Source organism: Thunnus thynnus, chromosome 4, assembly GCF_963924715.1.
Source record: "Thunnus thynnus chromosome 4, fThuThy2.1, whole genome shotgun sequence".
In the NCBI taxonomy this organism is placed as follows: Eukaryota; Metazoa; Chordata; class Actinopteri; order Scombriformes; family Scombridae; genus Thunnus; species Thunnus thynnus.
Window position 1 is genome coordinate 18,994,393 of NC_089520.1, and position 19,171 is coordinate 19,013,563.

The 19,171-nt window shown below is 37.4% G+C and overlaps 1 protein-coding gene and 1 long non-coding RNA gene across 3 annotated transcripts in view; one reads left to right on the forward strand and one right to left on the reverse strand.

Moving 5' to 3' along the window:
• Positions 1-5,699, reverse strand: part of LOC137181473 (uncharacterized) — a 54,232-nt gene extending 48,533 nt beyond the window's left edge. For both annotated transcript variants that reach the window (XR_010928153.1, XR_010928152.1), the window contains exon 1: positions 5,404-5,699. This is a non-coding gene — a long non-coding RNA (uncharacterized lncRNA). The remainder of the gene's footprint in view (positions 1-5,403) is intronic.
• LOC137181472 (sodium- and chloride-dependent GABA transporter 2-like) lies at positions 830-18,602 on the forward strand. The gene is made up of 14 exons (XM_067587205.1): positions 830-1,471; positions 8,698-8,832; positions 8,915-9,055; positions 9,249-9,336; positions 10,995-11,127; positions 12,785-12,919; positions 13,014-13,117; positions 13,579-13,703; positions 14,275-14,387; positions 14,485-14,622; positions 14,791-14,893; positions 15,996-16,096; positions 16,196-16,366; positions 16,478-18,602. Exons 1-14 carry the CDS (start codon positions 1,258-1,260, stop codon positions 16,589-16,591), a joined length of 1,815 nt encoding a protein of 604 aa, XP_067443306.1. The 5' UTR covers positions 830-1,257; the 3' UTR covers positions 16,592-18,602.
• Positions 18,603-19,171: the final 569 nt, after the last annotated feature.

Below are 19,171 nucleotides of genomic sequence, written 5' to 3' on the forward strand. Positions count from 1 at the left end.
GAATATCTAAAGGGGCTTTGGGTTGAAAGAGCAAATCCTCGTGTGAAGGCTGAAAAGCCTGCATTAGCAACCAACAATTTATATTAGCTAATGGAAGTGTCACTGCACTCAGAGGAGGAACAAAGATCCAGAAGTGCACCCTGCTGTGTTCTTTAAATACTGAGCTGCATAGAAATAATCCTTGAGGAGCAGCAGGGGTGGAAAGGCATAACAGTGTTTTGCAACTGCATTCGAAAAAGAGCTCGCACTGTGTGAGTATAGTGCAGTGAGTATACTTGCAAACAACTTTATACTTTAAGGTGAAGTTCAGTACAAGTACATCATCAAATTATAAAAGGGGCTATTCACATAAAAAACTCCACAGTAATATCTCAAAAACAGCTTCTTATAGAGTTTCAGTTGTACAACTTGGTGGTTATTATTGTAAAATGTGTTGTCATGTAAGTCTTCTGACACAAATGACACACTGTAATTGTGATGGATCACACAAATACCTGAGTAATGGTTGATTACATAAGTTTTGCCTTCGGTATAGCAATTACCTGGCTAAATGCCATTACATTATATGTAATATAAGTGTTCTGGTGAACACTTATATTACATATAATGATTTATGTATGTGTCAGTTCGGACCCTAAAATGTTTAACTTAAGATTATTTGATACGTTTCTACCGAAGGCAAACACTCACACAAAAGCTTTTTTTTTTTGTTATTTTGCTCAAAACCTGAAATAATACAGCTATACATACTTCAACTATTTCCCTCTAAAAATAAACAGTGTATATATATATACATATATATATATATGTCTTCACTATAAAAAGGTAATGTATGTATCTGAAAGCAACTTAGTACTTGGACTTTAAGCTCAACTTTAAAAAGGAGAAGCATGTGGAAAGCAATGTACACAGGCAATGTACACTGAAAAAAAAAAGAAATTCTTGGACCCATAACAACTCACTTTGGACCTTTAACAAGTAATTATCTAAAATCTCTGTTGTGTTTTGTTACAAAAAAGCCTATTACATACTTCATTCTTGAGTTGAGACTGACAGGTTAATCTGTATTCGTGACTTCTTCTAGTTATCAGCCTCACTTTCAAATCCCTCAATACCATGTGCTGGCAAATTACTTTCTGGCGTACATCTAGAGGTCCCCCTTGTGGCTAAAATACCTTGCAGCCTGTCAATTAGGTAGCCCCATTCAAATTTGCATCAGACGGTCCCCAGCCAGTCAATCCAGAAACTCAAGAATCAATGCCAGTCTTGCCATTAGATCACTTCTCCCTCAGCGATATGGCAGACTCTCTGGCCAGGCTGTGTCATCTCCCTCCAAAGACTACTTCACAGTCTGTCAAGGAGCGAGGCAAGTGGGGTAGCAAAAAGGAGTTTATTCTGTCTGTGGCTGGAGCTATTATTGGACTTGGAAATGTGTGGAGGTTTCCATATCTGTGCTACAAGAATGGTGGTGGTGAGTATTTGTACTTTTTAATCTCTCAGTTTAGTACCAATAACCCTAACTCCCCTGAATAAAAATGCAGTTAAGTGTTAGAGAATGAATGCAAACTCGTTTTTTAGCCCTCTGTAGCCTATAAACTAGAGCAATAAAGAAATTGCAATAAATTTTATTTTATGTTAGGTTGCTTCTAGATACGTTTGCTGTAAAATATTGAATGAGTGTTGCTCTAGGAAAAACTGTGATCTGTTAATCTTAAAACCATCTGGTATTTCACATGTGATAAATTGCCAAATGCACTTCTAGAACGTCATACAAACCTATTGTTTAACTGCTGTATTTAGTCAAAATCCCTGAACGCTGTCCTCTGTAAAACTTTACTGTCTGTCTGTCTCTCTCTCTGCTTCACATCTGATGATTAAGGATTTGACAGGTTATGAAAGGCAATGAAAATAATGTACTGCCTGTGTCTGTGCAAAGAGGAGAGTCACATTCTTTGCTGAATCCCTCTTTTTATTATTTGCTTACAAAGTACCATAGTCCTCAAGCTGATTTCACATCCCTCAAATCGAAAAGACAAACACAAGCAATTTTTACATAAGTACTGTAAACCAGCTGGTAAAGTGTTTTATAATGTAATGTTCATTGGTCCCAATGTGAAAATTCTGCTTGACTGGTTGTAATCTAATTAATAAATAAAGTAACTTTGAGCTGTTTTTTCAAACTTAACTTAAACATAAACTTTGTGTTTTTACTCGTCATTCTGCTCTTACATGTGAAGTGAAGAGCAGGAAAATCAATATGTGTCATTTCTTTATCTGGAGAAGCCAGTCCACTTGCATGACAGATAAATCAATTACACTCTTTCTACCAGTTTTGTTTCATGTTAGGTTAGGACACTCCAGGCAAATTTGTGAGTAACATCACGCACAAAACATGTTTAATTCTTTAGATACGCTGTAATGCAACTAGCTAAGAGGTTACATTACCAAACAATGAATGACTCCATCTAACTCTGAAACCCTGCCCAGCTGAATTTAGGACAACCATTAACTGTCAGGTTTCAGCTTTTTGAGGGCTCAATTATTAATCAGTCCTTCAAGGAAATTACTAAAGAAATAATTAACACAAATTCAAGAAATTTGCAAGAGCTTGCAATTTTGCTAGCTTGCAAATTACCGAAACTTTTCCGCATGAAACAGCAAAATCAAGACCACTTATGATTTGGACCAATTGTTGCATTTGTGTTGTGGTAACTTTTAAGAATACAAGTTGATGCGTTGTTCAGACAACAAAGATGAACATAATCTAACTCAAACGTAAAAATGGGCACTTTGGAAATGAAATGATATTTTTATGTTAATGGTTTATTTTAATGGCATTACTGACTGATTTTATTTGGTACTAAGGTTGAGGTGAAACTTTATTCAATAAAGGCTTATAAATGGAACAAGTACAGTATTTTCTTTTTTATATAACTTTGAGCCCATGGTTCAAAACAAATTCTAAAAAATAAGCGCTGAAATATAGTTGTTTCTGTGAAACCCAATATGCTTTTTATCAAAGGAGGTGATTACATATGACTCTTCATTGGTAGTAGTTTTTTTTAAAATTGCATTATTTTCCTTTGCTTGCAATTTTTCTCAATTCCCACAACTTAACCACAACCGCAAAGATCACATAACATCACAAATAGTGTTGGAATTTTTGAGAAAAGCCACTGCAAAATCAAGTATTTTTGGCTGCAATAATCATAAAAAAACGCTGTGAAATCCTGGAATGACTGGTTAATAGTTGTTCAGCAGTGTTGTGGTAACATAATGGGACTTGACTAAGAAAATTTGAGTGGTTTTCTTAGTAAAAGTTTTTTTGTTTGTTTGTTTTTTTTGTAATGGTGTTGACTTAAAAGCTCAAGTTCAATGCAAACATTAGCCATCTAATGTAATTTATCCATATTTTTTCACTTTATTTTCATATTTCCCGTCCACCACCCCATCTTTGGTTTTATAAACCTTCCTAATCCAGCGCTCCCAGAGATGTCAAGTATGCCAGGTGGTGATCTCTAAATGTAGACTCTGTCCTGTTAGAAGGTCATGAGCTATATTTGCAATTTCATAACCACATGTGGCTTTTAGATCTGGCTTCAATATCATTTTTATATGTTTGTAGTTTTGCATTATATTTGTGCAGTCGCACTCGCTATGCAACTCTGTGGCTCAAATCCACATTGTGTAAACACGTAACACCCTCGAAAAGGAATCTTGGCTGCAGTCACTAAGCCACAATTAGTTGAAATAATGCCGGCTACAGTCAGTAAGCGAATGCTACTCACACATCCAAGATTAACACAACTGTCTAGATAGAGAGTGGAGGCAAGGAGAAACAAACTGGGAAATTACTAGAAAGCTGAAAACTACTAACTGTTTTCTCCAAAAATGTTAATACTTATACACATCAGAGCTTTATCTATTAGTTGATGTGTCAGTTAGTTTATACACATAGAATTAATCAGCAGTAAGTCAATTTATTGAGCAAACCTGCCAAACATTCTGGTTTCATCCTCTACAATATTTAGGATTTGCTGCTTATCTCTTGTTGTATTGCTGTAAATTAAAGATCTTATTAGGTCACAGAGTAAGCAACATAAAGTCTTGCAGAGAGAGACACTGTCTCTCCTTGGATAGGCAGCTGTCTGTGTCTGTTTTGGGGATGCAGAAACCTCTCTGATAAAGGGTATTGCCGTGGTTACAAAGGTCAGAGGGGGCCCGCCTAGACAACAAATAGGTGAATGCATAGCCAGAATGTGCTGACAGTGACCTGAAGTTCCATGCAACATGACCTGAACTAACACGGGTAAAACGCAGTTCCTTGTTTAAAAACTAGTGAACCAATTAGACTAATTTTTCATATTGTAGGCTGATCTGCTCAGGTTAAAGACTAATTATCAGACCTTCAGGGGGCAGAACAGAAAGAGACAGCATCCAAGTTGCAGATGACTTCGATGTTCACTATTTCAGTTCTCCTTGATCAAGTGCTTCAATAAACATTTTCAGCTTTAAGACATCAAAGGCTTGTGTCCGCTTTTCTCCACTGAGGTGCTGACCATCACTCAAAATATCCACAACATTATGAATCATTAGTTGCAGCCCTAAAGCTATAGCCTACACATATTCAGCATATTCATAATGATTATTGCTGAATACTGTTTAAATTTTTATATAATGAAGATGAATAGATATCAATAACCTTCTACTTGACAGCAGTCTGTGAAAACTGAAAAAGGGGTGATTTCACTGCTTTTTCCCCCATCCAGACCACATTAGACAGATTAGAAAATTTACTCTATAAAGATATTTTGGTAATCTAGTCCAGATTTGACAAGTCTAAGTATAGTAGTTTTTGATCTGGACCTGGACTAAGTAGTCTGGATGGGAGAAAGTTTTCACAAATCTGAAACTGTGTTGTAATGAGTCCCTTGAGTCTCCTTCTTAATCTAGTCCAGATTTGACACGTTTAAGTATAATGGTTTTTGGTCCGGACCTGGTCTGATATGGTCTGAATGGGGAAATATCAGTGAAATCGCCCTTTTTTCTGTTTTCATAATAGCAGTAAAGGTTTAAAAAATCTGAAAGTGGGTTTAAACAGCGTTAAGGCGTTTGCTACGATGTCTAATACTGTAAGTGGTGAAAAGCGGCGAATCAGTCGCTAAATATCATTATTTATGTTTCCCTTAACTTTCCCCTTAACTCCAAATCGGAAACTGACCTCTATCAACTGAAGAGCTAACGCTAACTTAGCCGTTAAAACAGTTGATGAAATTATTATACTGACAAACCAGACAAGTGCATTTTCACAGAGATATCATAAAGTTATAGCTTAGGTTAGCTGCTAAATATATTCATAAATATCGAGTCGACAGCTTTCTTTTGACACTTTAGTTAACTTACCTAACAGACTCCCGCTTGCTACTTCAGTTCCGGGACGACGCCAATGCTAATGCTAACGCTAACGCTACTTGGCAGAATGTACAAAATCCATGTCAGCATTGACTTCCCTGATAAAGTATGGAGGAAAAATTCCTAGCTGTTGCTTCCACCCTAAAACTCACTCACTTTACTGCAAAGTTTAACCTGACACAGCCCTCTGGTTTTTTATTACACTGAACTTGTGGTTTTTCAGTTTCCGTTTAGGCTTGAGTATCTGTCCAGAACATGGCGTCAACGGCTTCTACACAGTACTTGTGACGTCACAAACCATGCCTCATTCACATCACATCAGAGTTGTTGTAATTGTGTGAGAGCTACGAAGCTATTTATTATTTCGCCGTTTTTCGGCGTTTAACTAGTCCTACACGATTTGTCCTATCAACTTCGTTTCAATGTCAAATTTTACATCCCCATAAGGAGATGAATGCTATTACTTTTCTCATTTGTAGCACATTCCAGTGATTGTGTGATTGCTAAAAGCAATCACACATTGTTCTTCACACTCTTTCTTCCTTTTATTATTCAAGTCTACAATTTTACACAGGTAGTCTCCTAAAGCCTTGTACTTACATTTGCTGACAAAGTATACATTTTTCTTCCAACATTAGTTGCTTGTTGTGCTGGCTAAGTCTACTTGTTTCTCTAGATTTTGGCCTTCTTTTTTTAACCCCAAAAGCAGAGATTTTCAATCTCAAGAGGGTTATTTTGAAAACACCAGCTTTGCATTTTAGTGTGGATGGGAAATCAGAGATTTTCCAGTTAGTTTCTTGTTCGGCACTATACTTTTTTTTTTTTTGTGCTTATTTTGCCAAATTGGAACTCATCTCAGGATTGTTTGAGTGTGTACAGACATGTCTGTGATTTACATCTCCATTAACTGGGTTGCACAAGTTAGGGCAAGACAACTTTACCAGTTTTGGAGTTTATTACTGTCATGTAACACCAGGCATAGCCACACCCAACTTCAACCTGAGCAAAGGTCTAATCAGCCAAAATAACCAAAAACACCTGGGGGTGTGCAGCACTGTAACGACCTACAAACGACTTTGAATTATCTAACTTTTAACCGGATCTCATAATCACAGTTGTAATTTCAACTGGAACACGTGACATGAAAAGTGTGTATGAAAAGGAAAACAAATATGGATGACATCAGTCAAAGGTCTTTATTCATAGTAATTAAAACCAGATTTAATATAGTGCTTTATTGTCACTGCACAGTATTTTTAACCCTCACACAATCATGGGTATCCTTCCCATCTCTAGAATCCATTTGACAGGAGCGCAGCATCAGCACAGAACAGCCTTGCTCACTGACTAGTTGTTTAATAGTTAAATTCTTCACACACTCATGTTACATACACACACAGCTGTTTGTATTTTATTTTAAGTCTTCCGTACATTTTTTGGCTTCTTTCAACTGCTGCATACTTTGTGCTATAAAAACCATTCAAGCGTCAATCTGTGCAGCTCATTAAGGAGATGTGTGCTTGTATTTTTCTGAAATGTAACATGTTTCAGTGATTTTATATAATTTTTTAAAGCATTAAAATTTATAAAGGCAATTTATGGGACGAAACGTCCAACTGAGTTGGAACCTTTGTCACTTTGACACTCAACTGCTTGGACATCCCTTATCCGACAGACACCATTCGAACTATAAAATGTTCACAAAACTTTGAGTTTTCAAAGACACATAAAGAACTATTTTCAGCAACAAGAAGAATGATGAGTCCTGCAATAGATGGTATGGTATGGTATGGCCCCCACAGAGCGCTGATCTCAACATCATGGAGTCAATCTGGGATTACATGAAGAAGCACCTGAGAGGCCTAAATAATAAATCAACAGAAGAACATTCTTTCTCCAGGATGATTACAACAACCTACCTGCAAGTTACCATGAAAAACTGTGTTAAAGTGAACCGGGGAGAACTGCTGCTGTTTTAAAGGCATAGCTGCTCACAGCAACTATTGATTTCATTTAGGTTTCTGCTGTTTAGTCAACTTTGTAAGAAGTTAATGGATAAATTAAAACAATTTATAGAAATATTTTTGTAAGCATTCTCACTTTACTTTTGTGCCTAAAACTTTTGCACCATAACGTATATATATATATATATATATATATATATATATATATGGATGCGTCACGTCAGCCAAAGACCTGCGTCAAATGTCGTTAAACCAAAATTTCATCCATCTCATGTCTCGTTCATTTCATATCAAATGGTGAAAATTGGAAAGATTAAGTGTTCATGTCATCAAGATGATTTTGTGATTACTGAGTTGGTTGTGTGAAGATTAAAATATTGTGCATGACAATATAACCCCATATCCATTTAATTTGGATTTAATTGCATTGAACTAAGATATTTGGCCAATGTAATTGACCAATATTTGTTTGGTTTTCAGGCACTTCCAAGTTGAATATATCGGAGCTTTCAAAAATCCCAAGTTTCCCAGTCGTAATAACAACTTGGATGTTGACGTGAATGACATTTACAAGTTGGAGACTCACAATAACTCCAATATGTCATGAACTTCCTATTTAATATGTAGTGCACTCTATTTACTGTCCACCATTTTAACTGGGTGTCCAAACTCTCAGTGTGAAATGAATGCACTATATAGCACCCTCAAAAATTCCCACAATTCGACGAAAAACAGACACTACTTTCTGTTAACAATCCCATAATGCAGTGTGTCGCTTATTATTATCATAAAATTAGTCATGCAACACTACACCTGTGACTATGATCACTGCACATAAGGATGATTCATAAGTGTCTGAAATCTCACTTTACTTCACACTACAGAGTGGACTACTGAGGCCTTTTTCACAGCGGGCATTTTGACATGTCATGGTAGGAAAAGCACGTGTTACTAATGACATTAACATGGATCTGTTCCATTCAAGCCCAGTAAGCCGTTACAGTGATCCAGCATGCACAATACCAGGACCATGAAGCTGAAGCAGCTAAATGGAATTCAGTCATCATTCATTTGATTATTTGCACCTGTGCTTTTCCTACCATCACATGTCAAGATGTCTTCCCTGATAAAGGCGATAGTTTATGAGCATGTGTCAAACTCAGATTTTAGGCGAGTATAGAAAAGCCTACCTCTTAAACCGTTACATGCATCATTTTGTCAGATATTCAAGGAGTTGAAATCACAAAAAAATGTGTGTGAATATAGTCTTTGTATGTGTGGTGTTCTATGTGCATTAACAATCCTTTATTCACACTCACAGGTGCATTCTTCATTCCTTATATCCTATTCCTTGTGACCTGTGGCATTCCTCTGTTCGTCCTGGAAACAGCACTGGGCCAGTATACCAGTCAGGGGGGAATCATGTGCTGGAGGAAAATCTGCCCCTTGTTCGAAGGTGAGGTGTACCTGCCAGGATTTTGATGCACTGTGCAGACTTAAGGAGGAAATACTATATAAACACTCTATGTTGTTTTCAGGCATGGGGTTCGCCAGCCAAATGATCATTTTCTATGGATGTATCAGCTACATTGTGATTTTAGCCTGGGCCTTTCTTTACTTTTTCTCCTCCTTCTCCGGAGAGTTGCCATGGGCCACCTGTAATAACACATGGAATACAGGTGAAGTAATTGTTTGTCCTGGAGTTTACTAATAAGGAAAATGTTTGCATTATTTCATTGTATTTATAGTTAAGATGTCTGGTTTAGATGATCTGCATTTATTTAAACTGGGGACTGTATCATCTAATAATTGTATAATTGATCATGCGTTTTCAGTTTTAACTGTGTTTAACCATACTTTGATATATTTCAGATGCTTGTGTGGTATTAAACCACTATAATGCCACTTTCAACTTGACCTCACCTTTGAATTCATCATCATCTGTTACAGAGTTTTGGCAGTAAGTTTTTACCCAAAAGAGACTTAATTCTTGTAGTAAAGTACAGCAGTACCACATCTCACTGAACAATTTTACACAGGTAGTCTCCTAAAGCCTTGTACTCACATTTGCTGACAAAGTATACATTTTTCTTCCAACATTAGTTGCTTGTTGTGCTGGCTAAGTCTAATTGTTTCTCTAGATTTTGGCCTTCCTTTTTTGACCCCAAAAGCAGAGATTTTCAATCTCAAGAGGGTTATTTTGAAAACACCAGCTTTGCATTTTAGTGTGGATGGGAAATCAGAGATTTTCCAGTTAGTTTCTTGTTTGGCACTATACTTTTTTTTTTTTTTGTGCTTATTTTGCCAAATTGGAACTCATCTCAGGATTGTTTGAGTGTGTACAGACATGTCTGTGACTGACATCTCCGTTAACTGGGTTGCACAAGTTAGGGCAAGACAACTTTACTAGTTTGGGAGTTTATTACTGTCATGTAACACCAGGCATAGCCACACCCAACTTCAACCTGAGCAAAGGTCTAATCAGCCAAAATAACCAAAAACACCTGGGGGTGTGCAGCACTGTAACGACCTACAAACGACTTTGAATTATCTAACTTTTAACTGGATCTCATAATCACAGTTGTAATTTCAACTGGAACACGTGACATGAAAAGTGTGTATGAAAAGGAAAACAAATATGGATGACATCAGTCAAAGGTCTTTATTCATGGTAATTAAAACCAGATTTAATATAGTGCTTTATTGTCACTGCACAGTATTTTTAACGCTCACACAATCATGGGTATCCTTCCCATCTCTAGAATCCATTTGACAGGAGCGCAGCATCAGCACAGAACAGCCTTGCTCACTGACTAGTTGTTTAATAGTTAAATTCTTCACACACTCATGTTTGTGGTTATTTTGGCTGATTAAACCCCTTGTCTGGACCATGAGGGCATATACAGACTATGTTTGATAGACATCTGCATCAATCCCTCGTTAGTTTTGTTGCATCTATCAGGGTGGGAAAATATACACCTGATGCAAACCCCGCAGGTTTAATCAACCAGAATAAGTGACAACACCTGTATACCAAAGGTATGCAGGACCTTTAATTGCATATTCAAGCGTGCATAATGATGAATAGTTTGCTGAACTTTTACATCAGCAGACCTTTCATGATGGACTTTCTGACTTGTCAATCACAGATGTTAACTAATAACAAATAATAGCTGCATTCCTTTCAAGTTTGCCCGTGCCAGGATTCCAGTATTGTGCATGCTGGCTCACCTGGACGTCTAAATGTGAAGAAGCCATCATAATTAGTTAAACACATGCTTTTCAAATTCTAAAAACATTTTAGGTTGGTTGGCCTTCTCCACAAATTCCACGAGCTTAGAAAATTTTCTTAATGAGAAAGGGGCATATGACTAGTGTGCCTTCACTAAATCTTGGAATAAATAAAATAACTCAGAAACATTAAAAATATCAAGCTGTGGCAGACATAAGCTGTACAGTAGACAGTGCATGGTCCTTGTGTTGTAACATTTCTTTCAGTTTTTTAATTGTTGTAGGAAACAACATGATAGAAACAACTTGAGACTAAAGGACATGTTAAGTTGTCTATTGCCTTAAATAAGTGATTCACATGCAGTGACAGTACATTGATCCCTACAGACGACGGGTGCTAAATATATCCACCGGCATAGAGACGTTGGGAAACGTACATTGGGACCTTTCTTTGTGCCTTCTTCTGGCCTGGGTCATCTGCTACTTCTGTGTCTGGAAGGGAGTGAGATCCACAGGAAAGGTGAGACTGAAAAGACAAACAGAAATGTAGTATGTCATGTAGTGCCAACGTAATCTTCATTTTTCTTTAATTTCTTTACTCAACTTCTTTTTTCTTATGTTGGTGACTTGGTGAGAGTAGAGGTATTTTCAGGAGGCTGTCACTCACCTACATAACAATCTGAAATGTTGTTAATCTATTCTGACCCTGAAACATATTTAGAGCATATAAAGGTAGAAGGAAAGCCCCTCTGATCCTGTGCATTTTATTAGACAAAGGTGTCTCCTCCAACATTAATTTGTCAACTGTTGTCACTTTTGTTTCCCTTACTGTGTGAAAAGGATTTTAACGTTGAATGTCAGTGACCTCAGCAGGTGATATAACCAGGTTACATGATCAGCATGATGTAACTTAGAGGTTACTTCACCTACTGAGTTACACAACATCATGTATTTTATTCACTGTAAAACTAAAACATAAAAAAAAATATGAAAAGCCCAAAACATGCAGGTTATGTATTCTGGTTATGTAGGCTTAAATGGCACTTTGTCTTTGGGCGGGTGATAAAGCACCATTTAGCTCTCACGTGTGCACATGCTTGAACTTATTGTGCACTCAAATCAGCCCACAACAAGATGTGCCAGATTCTTTAGGAGGATACAGGTCTGCTAATGTTGCTTCAATTCAATCCAGGTTTGTAGCAGGAATCGCTTACAACATGGTCGTATGCTCAACAACATGAGTCATATAACTGTGCTTCTACTCCCCAGCATCTATTCATATAATATGAGAGTACATATGGGAAGGCTGGTAACTCAATGGAAATCTCCACTAAATACTGTAAGAATGTTGTTTTGCACCTGTGGTTTCCACAGACTTGTAGCCACATGCAGTCAACTCTTATATGTCACTCTCGCCTTGAGCATTGGAAAAAAGGTATTAATGACGGATGTTTATCACAATGCTGTGAAAAGTTAGCTACAAGCCAAAACCCTCGTTTGTCTGGCGTTCAATGGATGAGCTGGAGTGAGGTCTTTGATTGTGAGAAAGTCAACTGGAAACACAGACTGGCAGACTGCCTTGTGAGAGAGATGTTAGCGATGATACGGAGCGCCTGTGTCTAGTTGAGTCACTCCTATCTCTTGTATTTCTGCCCCGGTGGCTCAAATTCCAATTATATGAGTTGATCCTCTGGTACAATAAGAGTTTCAATGGCATCTTCTTGGCATCCTTCACCTTTTAAGGTTGATGAAGTTTTTTCAACTGGTAAACTGAATTGTTTTTGTATAACACCTCTATATACCTTGTATAACACCAGGTTCACACACACTGCTCTACCCTGAATTTCTAGTACCTTCAGTAGTCCTCAGTCACATAAGAAGCAACATGTTTCATGGCTCTGGCAGGTGCATTTAGGGCGTGTTGAAAGTCCATGGCAATAAAAAAAACAAAGTCACAGTAACATTATGTCTCGGTATGTTGTAAAACTACAGAAACAATTACCAAAAGCATGTCACACCTTCCAAGCAAATTTGTCAGTGTCTAGACTGTACTGTAGACACATACTGTACATTGTACTGTATACGGAGTCTCTGCAAATCAGAAACAATGCACTGTAGATTGTACAGTCAAGTATTCTTTAATTTGTGACGAATTAGTTTTTCTTGCTCAAACACAGGCCACCTACATCACAGCTACATTCCCCTTCGTCATGTTAGTGGTGCTGTTTCTGAGAGGAATGACCCTTCCAGGAGCCTTTCATGGTATCAAGTACTACCTGTATCCCAATCCTGAACGTTTGGCCGACCCACAGGTATCATTTAGCCTATGATCTCTTTGGTATTCAAATTTATGATCAGTTTCATAGCAAAGGTGTTAATGCTCTTTTTTTTTTTACTGGTTTTTAGGTTTGGATGGATGCTGGAACCCAGATATTTTATTCCTATGCCTTATGTTTGGGATGTCTGACTACACTCGGGAGCTACAACAAGTACAACAACAACTGCTACAGGTGAGCACTTTATAAAGATGAAGATGTGATGTTTAAGCATCCAAATGCTTTGCAGCAAGATGTGGTGCATAAATAAAACACAATCATCATACTGTAAACAGTAGTCAATAGTAGCAATATCCATTAAATTTCAAACGTTTTAAAATCTGATTCTGTTCCTTAATATCTCTTTGTGGGTACGTGAATGGCTGCTAGACAGGTATCTGTCTTGCTGTCACTTTTACATAATATTAATAAAAAGCTTCATTTCATTTTTTTGTTTATTTTTAATGTTAGTTTAAGTTAACTACTGTGTTTGAATTTTAAGGGCTCTGTAAGCATGTTTTGCACTGATTGTATACAATTTTTCATACAGTGACCCAGTAACTCACAGACTAACCACCAGTGTTATCAGTCCTTGATCCATCTCTGTTACCAAGATAAAATAAAAATAATGACAGTGCATTGTTTCTGATTTGCAGAGACTCCTTCTATCTTTGCCTGTTGAACAGTGGGACCAGCTTTATCTCTGGCTTTGCCATTTTCTCTATTCTGGGCTACATGTCACAAAAGCAGGGTGTCAATATTGCTTCAGTTGCTGAGTCAGGTATGGTGGTGCTTCTAACTGAATCCAAATTGAAAGGTTTTACTCTGACAGACATTCTGTTTCCTACATTTTCCACAGTATTTAAAGAGGACACATCATGCACATTTCTAGGTCTATATTTTTATTCTGGGGCTCTACTGGAATATCTTTGAATGATTTACAGTTCAAAAAACTCTTATACTGGCCCTTTATGCAGCCCCTCAGTTCAGCCTGGTTGGTTAGCATCTGGAAGCTGCACCTCGGCAGCCTTACACCAGCATCGGAGGCTACGTAAACAAATAATAGTATCAAATATATGTACATGTACATGTTCAGGCCAAAATCTGATTTTAACAGTATATATATTCAAAAAATCACAAAAAGTGTGTTTCCCCTGTAATATTTCCAAATAGGTATTCATTTTAATGTTTAGTTTTAACTCTAATGGTTATTGTGACTGAAACTTTCAAATAAGGAAGGACTATGTAACTTGCTGTATTTAAAGCCACCGCTTGTCATATTAAAGTGGTAGTATCAGAAAAGACACTGTGGCAGCCATGTTGATTTACTCACTGTTGGTTTCACTCTGCAGGGCCTGGCCTTGTGTTCATAGTCTACCCACAAGCTGTGACCCTTCTGCCGTGGCCTCAGCTCTGGTCCGTGTGCTTCTTTAGCATGATCATCTTGTTAGGAATAGATGGCCAGGTCAGCTTCAGCCTTCTGTATGTCTCTCCAAAGATTTCTGACCATCTTCTTCTGTTAACTTGTTGCTACACTAACTTTTCTTTCTGTCATCCCTTAGTTTGCTGGGCTTGAAAGCATCATGACCTCTTTAGCAGATATCTACCCTTCCCAGATCCGAAAAGGATATCGCAGAGAGCTTCTTCTGATGCTGATCTGTTCTCTTTGCTATCTATTTGGCCTGTTCTTGGTGTCAGAGGTGAGCTGTCAGAAGTACATTCACTGGTGGTCACATAGAGCAATTCATCATGTGAGAATACAAGCAATTATTGAGAATGAAGCACTAACATCAGGAGGAGCTGTCTGCTTAGATAAATAAAATAAAAGATGACTGACATCCAAACAAATTTGCCTACTTCAATTATAGGCTGGCGCATACATTCTGCAGATTTTTGATCACTATGTATGCAGTGGTCCCACTCTTCTTCTGATGGCAATCTTCCAGTCAGTGATTATTGGATGGATTTATGGTAAGATACTGTCTTTATATGCAACAATAACTTTACACTAATTGTACAGCCTTATAACAAAAGCCATGTCTCACTTCCATGCTATGTTCTATATCCATCAAATCTTTGAGCATATAGTGCTCTTACAGTGTTCTAGTGGTAGTACATAAATTAAGTAGCTATAAATAATGGACCTACACATCCTGGAGGTGTGCAGGTGTTGGAGAAACATGACACATCTAAATCATTGTCACACCTCTCACTCCGTCTGTAGGTGCACAACTATGCACTTCCAATAAAATTTGACAGCAGGAGATGTTCTTTGAAGATCTCACTGGAAGCGGTTGTGAAACTGTGAAAAATCTTTAGGAAAAAATGCAGTAAATCCAATGACTGTGGTAATAAATAACAAAAACAGAGTTCACAAAAGTAGAAAAAGACTAACTGTCCAAGTAGTTATATCGTCCATCTGTAATGTTACATACCAAAAAGAAATAAGGTTCCACCAATGAAAGAATAACATTAAGTCCCATTAAGTAAAGTAGAGACAAAGTTCTGAAACAGTTGCTTGAGTTGACAGAATTGCACCCAGAAAATAAGTTTCTTTAAGGTAAAAAAAAAAGATGTTAACACTTATGTAATTGTATGTGTTATGGATATTCCATAACTGACCAGGACAACAGAATGTCAAGCTGTACTCTTCTGTTCTCTCAAACAGAAGATAACACATGTTGTTTAATAAACCAGGAGCCTCACAGGCGAACCAAGGCCAGAATGCAGGTCATCATCAGACGCAACAAGACAAACCAAAGATACAGATTTAGGTCATAGGTTTATGATTCGGAACTGACGAACTAGTTTCTATGATTGGCTTAAAGGCTGGTTTTGGACTGTGAGGGTCAGACGAGTTTGGGGACACCGTACGAACAGGAGGTGTCCCTTGAGTCGCTGTCCCTTGCAAGGTTCTTCATTAAAGTTTTCCCAGAATCATCATACGAAGTTTGGTTTGGTCTTCTCTTCTTCAAACTGACAACTGCCAGTGCATCAGCTCCGAAAATCCACAACAGTATGTATGATGTGAAGCTGGGGCACAGTTCATGTGCTGTATTTGTCTCTGTCCTAGGTGCTCAACGCTTCTATGACAACATTGAGGACATGATTGGGTACAAACCTCTACCACTGATCAAGTACTGCTGGCTCTATGCCACCCCTGTTATTTGCAGTGTGAGTGTCTAAAGAGGGCTAGAACACATTACATTAATAATAATAATCTTTCATTTTGATCTTACAGTGTATATACTTGTGATTTGTTTCCTTTTATAGGGAACACTTGTATTTTTGCTCCTGAGATACACACCCATGAAGTTCAACAACTCCTATGTGTACCCTTGGTGGGCATACTGGATCGGTTGGTTTCTGGCCATGTCATCTCTTTCTATGATTCCAGTCACTATGATCTGCAAACTGGCCAAAGGAAAAGGGACACTCTGGCAGGTCAGTGGTGTTGTGAACAGGTGATTTTTGATTATTTTGCAGTTTTAAGAAGCATTTGCGTCTGCATGGCTGTTGGTGATATTCTTTAACAAAACTGATGTCTTCCCCCAGCGTCTCAAGACAATCTCCCAACCTGCCAATGAACTTTCAGTGGTGTCAAAGGAACTGGCGAGCATCAGTACTCCAATGCATGTCCTCGATGATGGAAAAAACAGCAATGTTTGATGAAATGCCAATCCTTTAAAATTAATCTTTATTTTTTATTTTTAACATATAGAGCAGGTTGTTTACTATATTTGGTGGAGGTTAGCATTCATTTAATGTTTTTTTTTTTTTTAAAGTAATCAGGTAATCAATCTATATGCAGTATATTAAATGTCTAATATAGGTGGGGGGTTTTTTTTATCATTAAATTATGTTTGGGTTTGTTGCAGACACTGAATGTACAAAATACTATATTGAGTTGCAACATTCTTTCTGTATCTGATAGAGTTTCTGCGTGTTTTATCATTTTAGTCACTACAAATCACATTTACATACACTTTTTTTTTTTTTACATTACTTACAACCAAGGCAGGGCATTATTGTACATTTTAAGAATGTGAAGATATTTAAACTAAGAGTATACTTACATTGTTGTTGTTAAAGCTCATGAAAACTTTAAATCTATATTTTTGCTATAATGTAACATAAGCAATATTCATGACTAAATATGCAACAAAAAAGATAAAATTAAGGGGGAAAACATGCCTTTTTTATATCAAGAGTGAACATACCAAATCCTTTCTAAAGAAATCAGTACACAGGCTGTCAAAGGCAACTGAGAATGTCGGGGAGGGTCTCATTTAATTATTTCTTCACATTCTGTTGATAATTTTATTTAATTTTTGAATGCTTTAAACTAAAATTCTTATGTAATTCTTACATATTGCACCTTTAAATAGCATCTAATACACTATAGGGTTTATAAATTCAAGCAGCAAGTAACTTAACACATTTTTTGACGGCCTGAGGAGGTATGTTTATTTGGCTTGATATATGCCTCTATATGTCTTAAAAAATTACATCATATATACACTGATTGTATAAACTATTAGACTATTAGCACTGACTTACTGATTTCAGTTAATAAGTCAATGCTAGCCACAGAAAATAAAGGTAATAAAAATCAGATGATTTGGATTAGGATTTATTTTTTAAAGGACCACATGAGTTTGTTTGAATCACATGAATGGTCTATTGTAATAAGACTCAATGCTGCTCAGGCCTGTTCAGTTACAAAAACAGGAGCTTGAAGAGATCAAAGGGGCGGAATGAGCAGAAGAGCTCCAGGGGTCACAGAGGACAGTTATGAGTCTGAGTTGAACACTGCATTGATGCAGAAGAGGTCACTGAGGTCAAAAGCAGCATTGTCTAAGCCTGTTGATAAACTGTTAAAATTAAAGATGCACTTAGGTAAAACCAACAGAGCTGTGTGACCAAGCCAGGTCCACTAAACATTCCATATTCCATACCATGCCATATTTCCTGAAAGGCCATAAAAACCTATTTTCTCAATCAACCTCTACTACATGAATACACTAAAAAATTGATGTCATGCATTTCCTTGCACCAGTCAGAATTTAACTTTAAATGTAGTATAAGACTAGATCAGACTATTCCCACACTGTCCTGAGGAAGCACATTATCTGAGGTTGTGAGTGTTAAAGGTGCAATATGTAAGAATTATGTAAGAATTTTAGTTTAAAACATTCAAAAATTAACTAAAACAAACAACAGAATGTGAAGAAATAATAAAATGAGACCTTCCCCAACTTTCTCGGTTGCCTGTGGACTGATTTCCATGTAAAGGACTCCGGACGGTTCTGCTGGGAAAATCCAAAGGATGTAACATTTATGCACACTTCTGAGTGCCTTGCCTCTCTCCCGTCCCCCTACAGTGCTACCAGAGTGCAACACTAGCTAACGTTAGCTTAGAAATGGAGTCCACCAACGTCGGACCCCAAGCTGGCTTTCTTCCTATTGGACAGTTCAAGCCCACGACTGCAAGGCATGTGAAATATATTGTGATATTGTGGTTTTAGCTGGCTAATGTTAGCACCGCTGCTCAGGATGCTGACTGCAGCTCACTTAACGGCCACCAGTGTCATTAATGAGAAGAAATTTCTGATTCTTATATATTGCAACTTTAATTTTTTTTATATAGAAATAGTATTTTGTTGGATAACTATATTGATGAGGGGTGTTTTTATATAACTTTTATCTTTATACATGACTTTAAATTTGTATAATAAAATACTTAATGCGCAATATGGCATATTCTTTTGTATGTATGTATGTGAGTAAGGTGAGTGAACTGATATGTGGACAAGTGAGTAATCAATACATGATTACCATGCATCAATAATTGCTGTGTCCGAGGTCATAGACCACTTTGGAGTTTTGTACCTCACCTCAGATTCACCTTATCACACAATGAAAAGCAAAATCATCACTTGATAATAGCAGAGAACTCTCATTCTGATAATAAGTAAGATAATAACAGTACAGATACTGTTACAACCCAGAGGTCATACAGTGAGCATTTCCTGTGTATTTCTGTATTGTGTGCTTTAACCCTGTGTGTGTGTGTGTGTGTGTGTGCTTGCGGGTCTCTCTCTCCCTCTGGTGAACCTGCTGTGGTAGCTCTGTGTAACGGGCTACAGGTGAGCTTCTCTGATTGGCTCAGTGAATGATTTTGTGATTGAGTGTGAGTAGGTTGTTCCAGGGAGCTGATTGGTTCCAGCCCCAGAGCTCGAGGTTTAA

Coding starts and splice junctions, on each gene's coding strand:
- LOC137181472 (XM_067587205.1), top strand. CDS start 1,258: ATGCCAGTCTTGCCATTAGATCACTTCTCCCTCAGCGATATGGCAGAC. Junction 13,704..14,274: donor TGCTTCAGTTGCTGAGTCAG/GTATGGTGGTGC, acceptor TTCACTCTGCAG/GGCCTGGCCTTGTGTTCATA. Junction 16,097..16,195: donor CCACCCCTGTTATTTGCAGT/GTGAGTGTCTAA, acceptor TTCCTTTTATAG/GGAACACTTGTATTTTTGCT.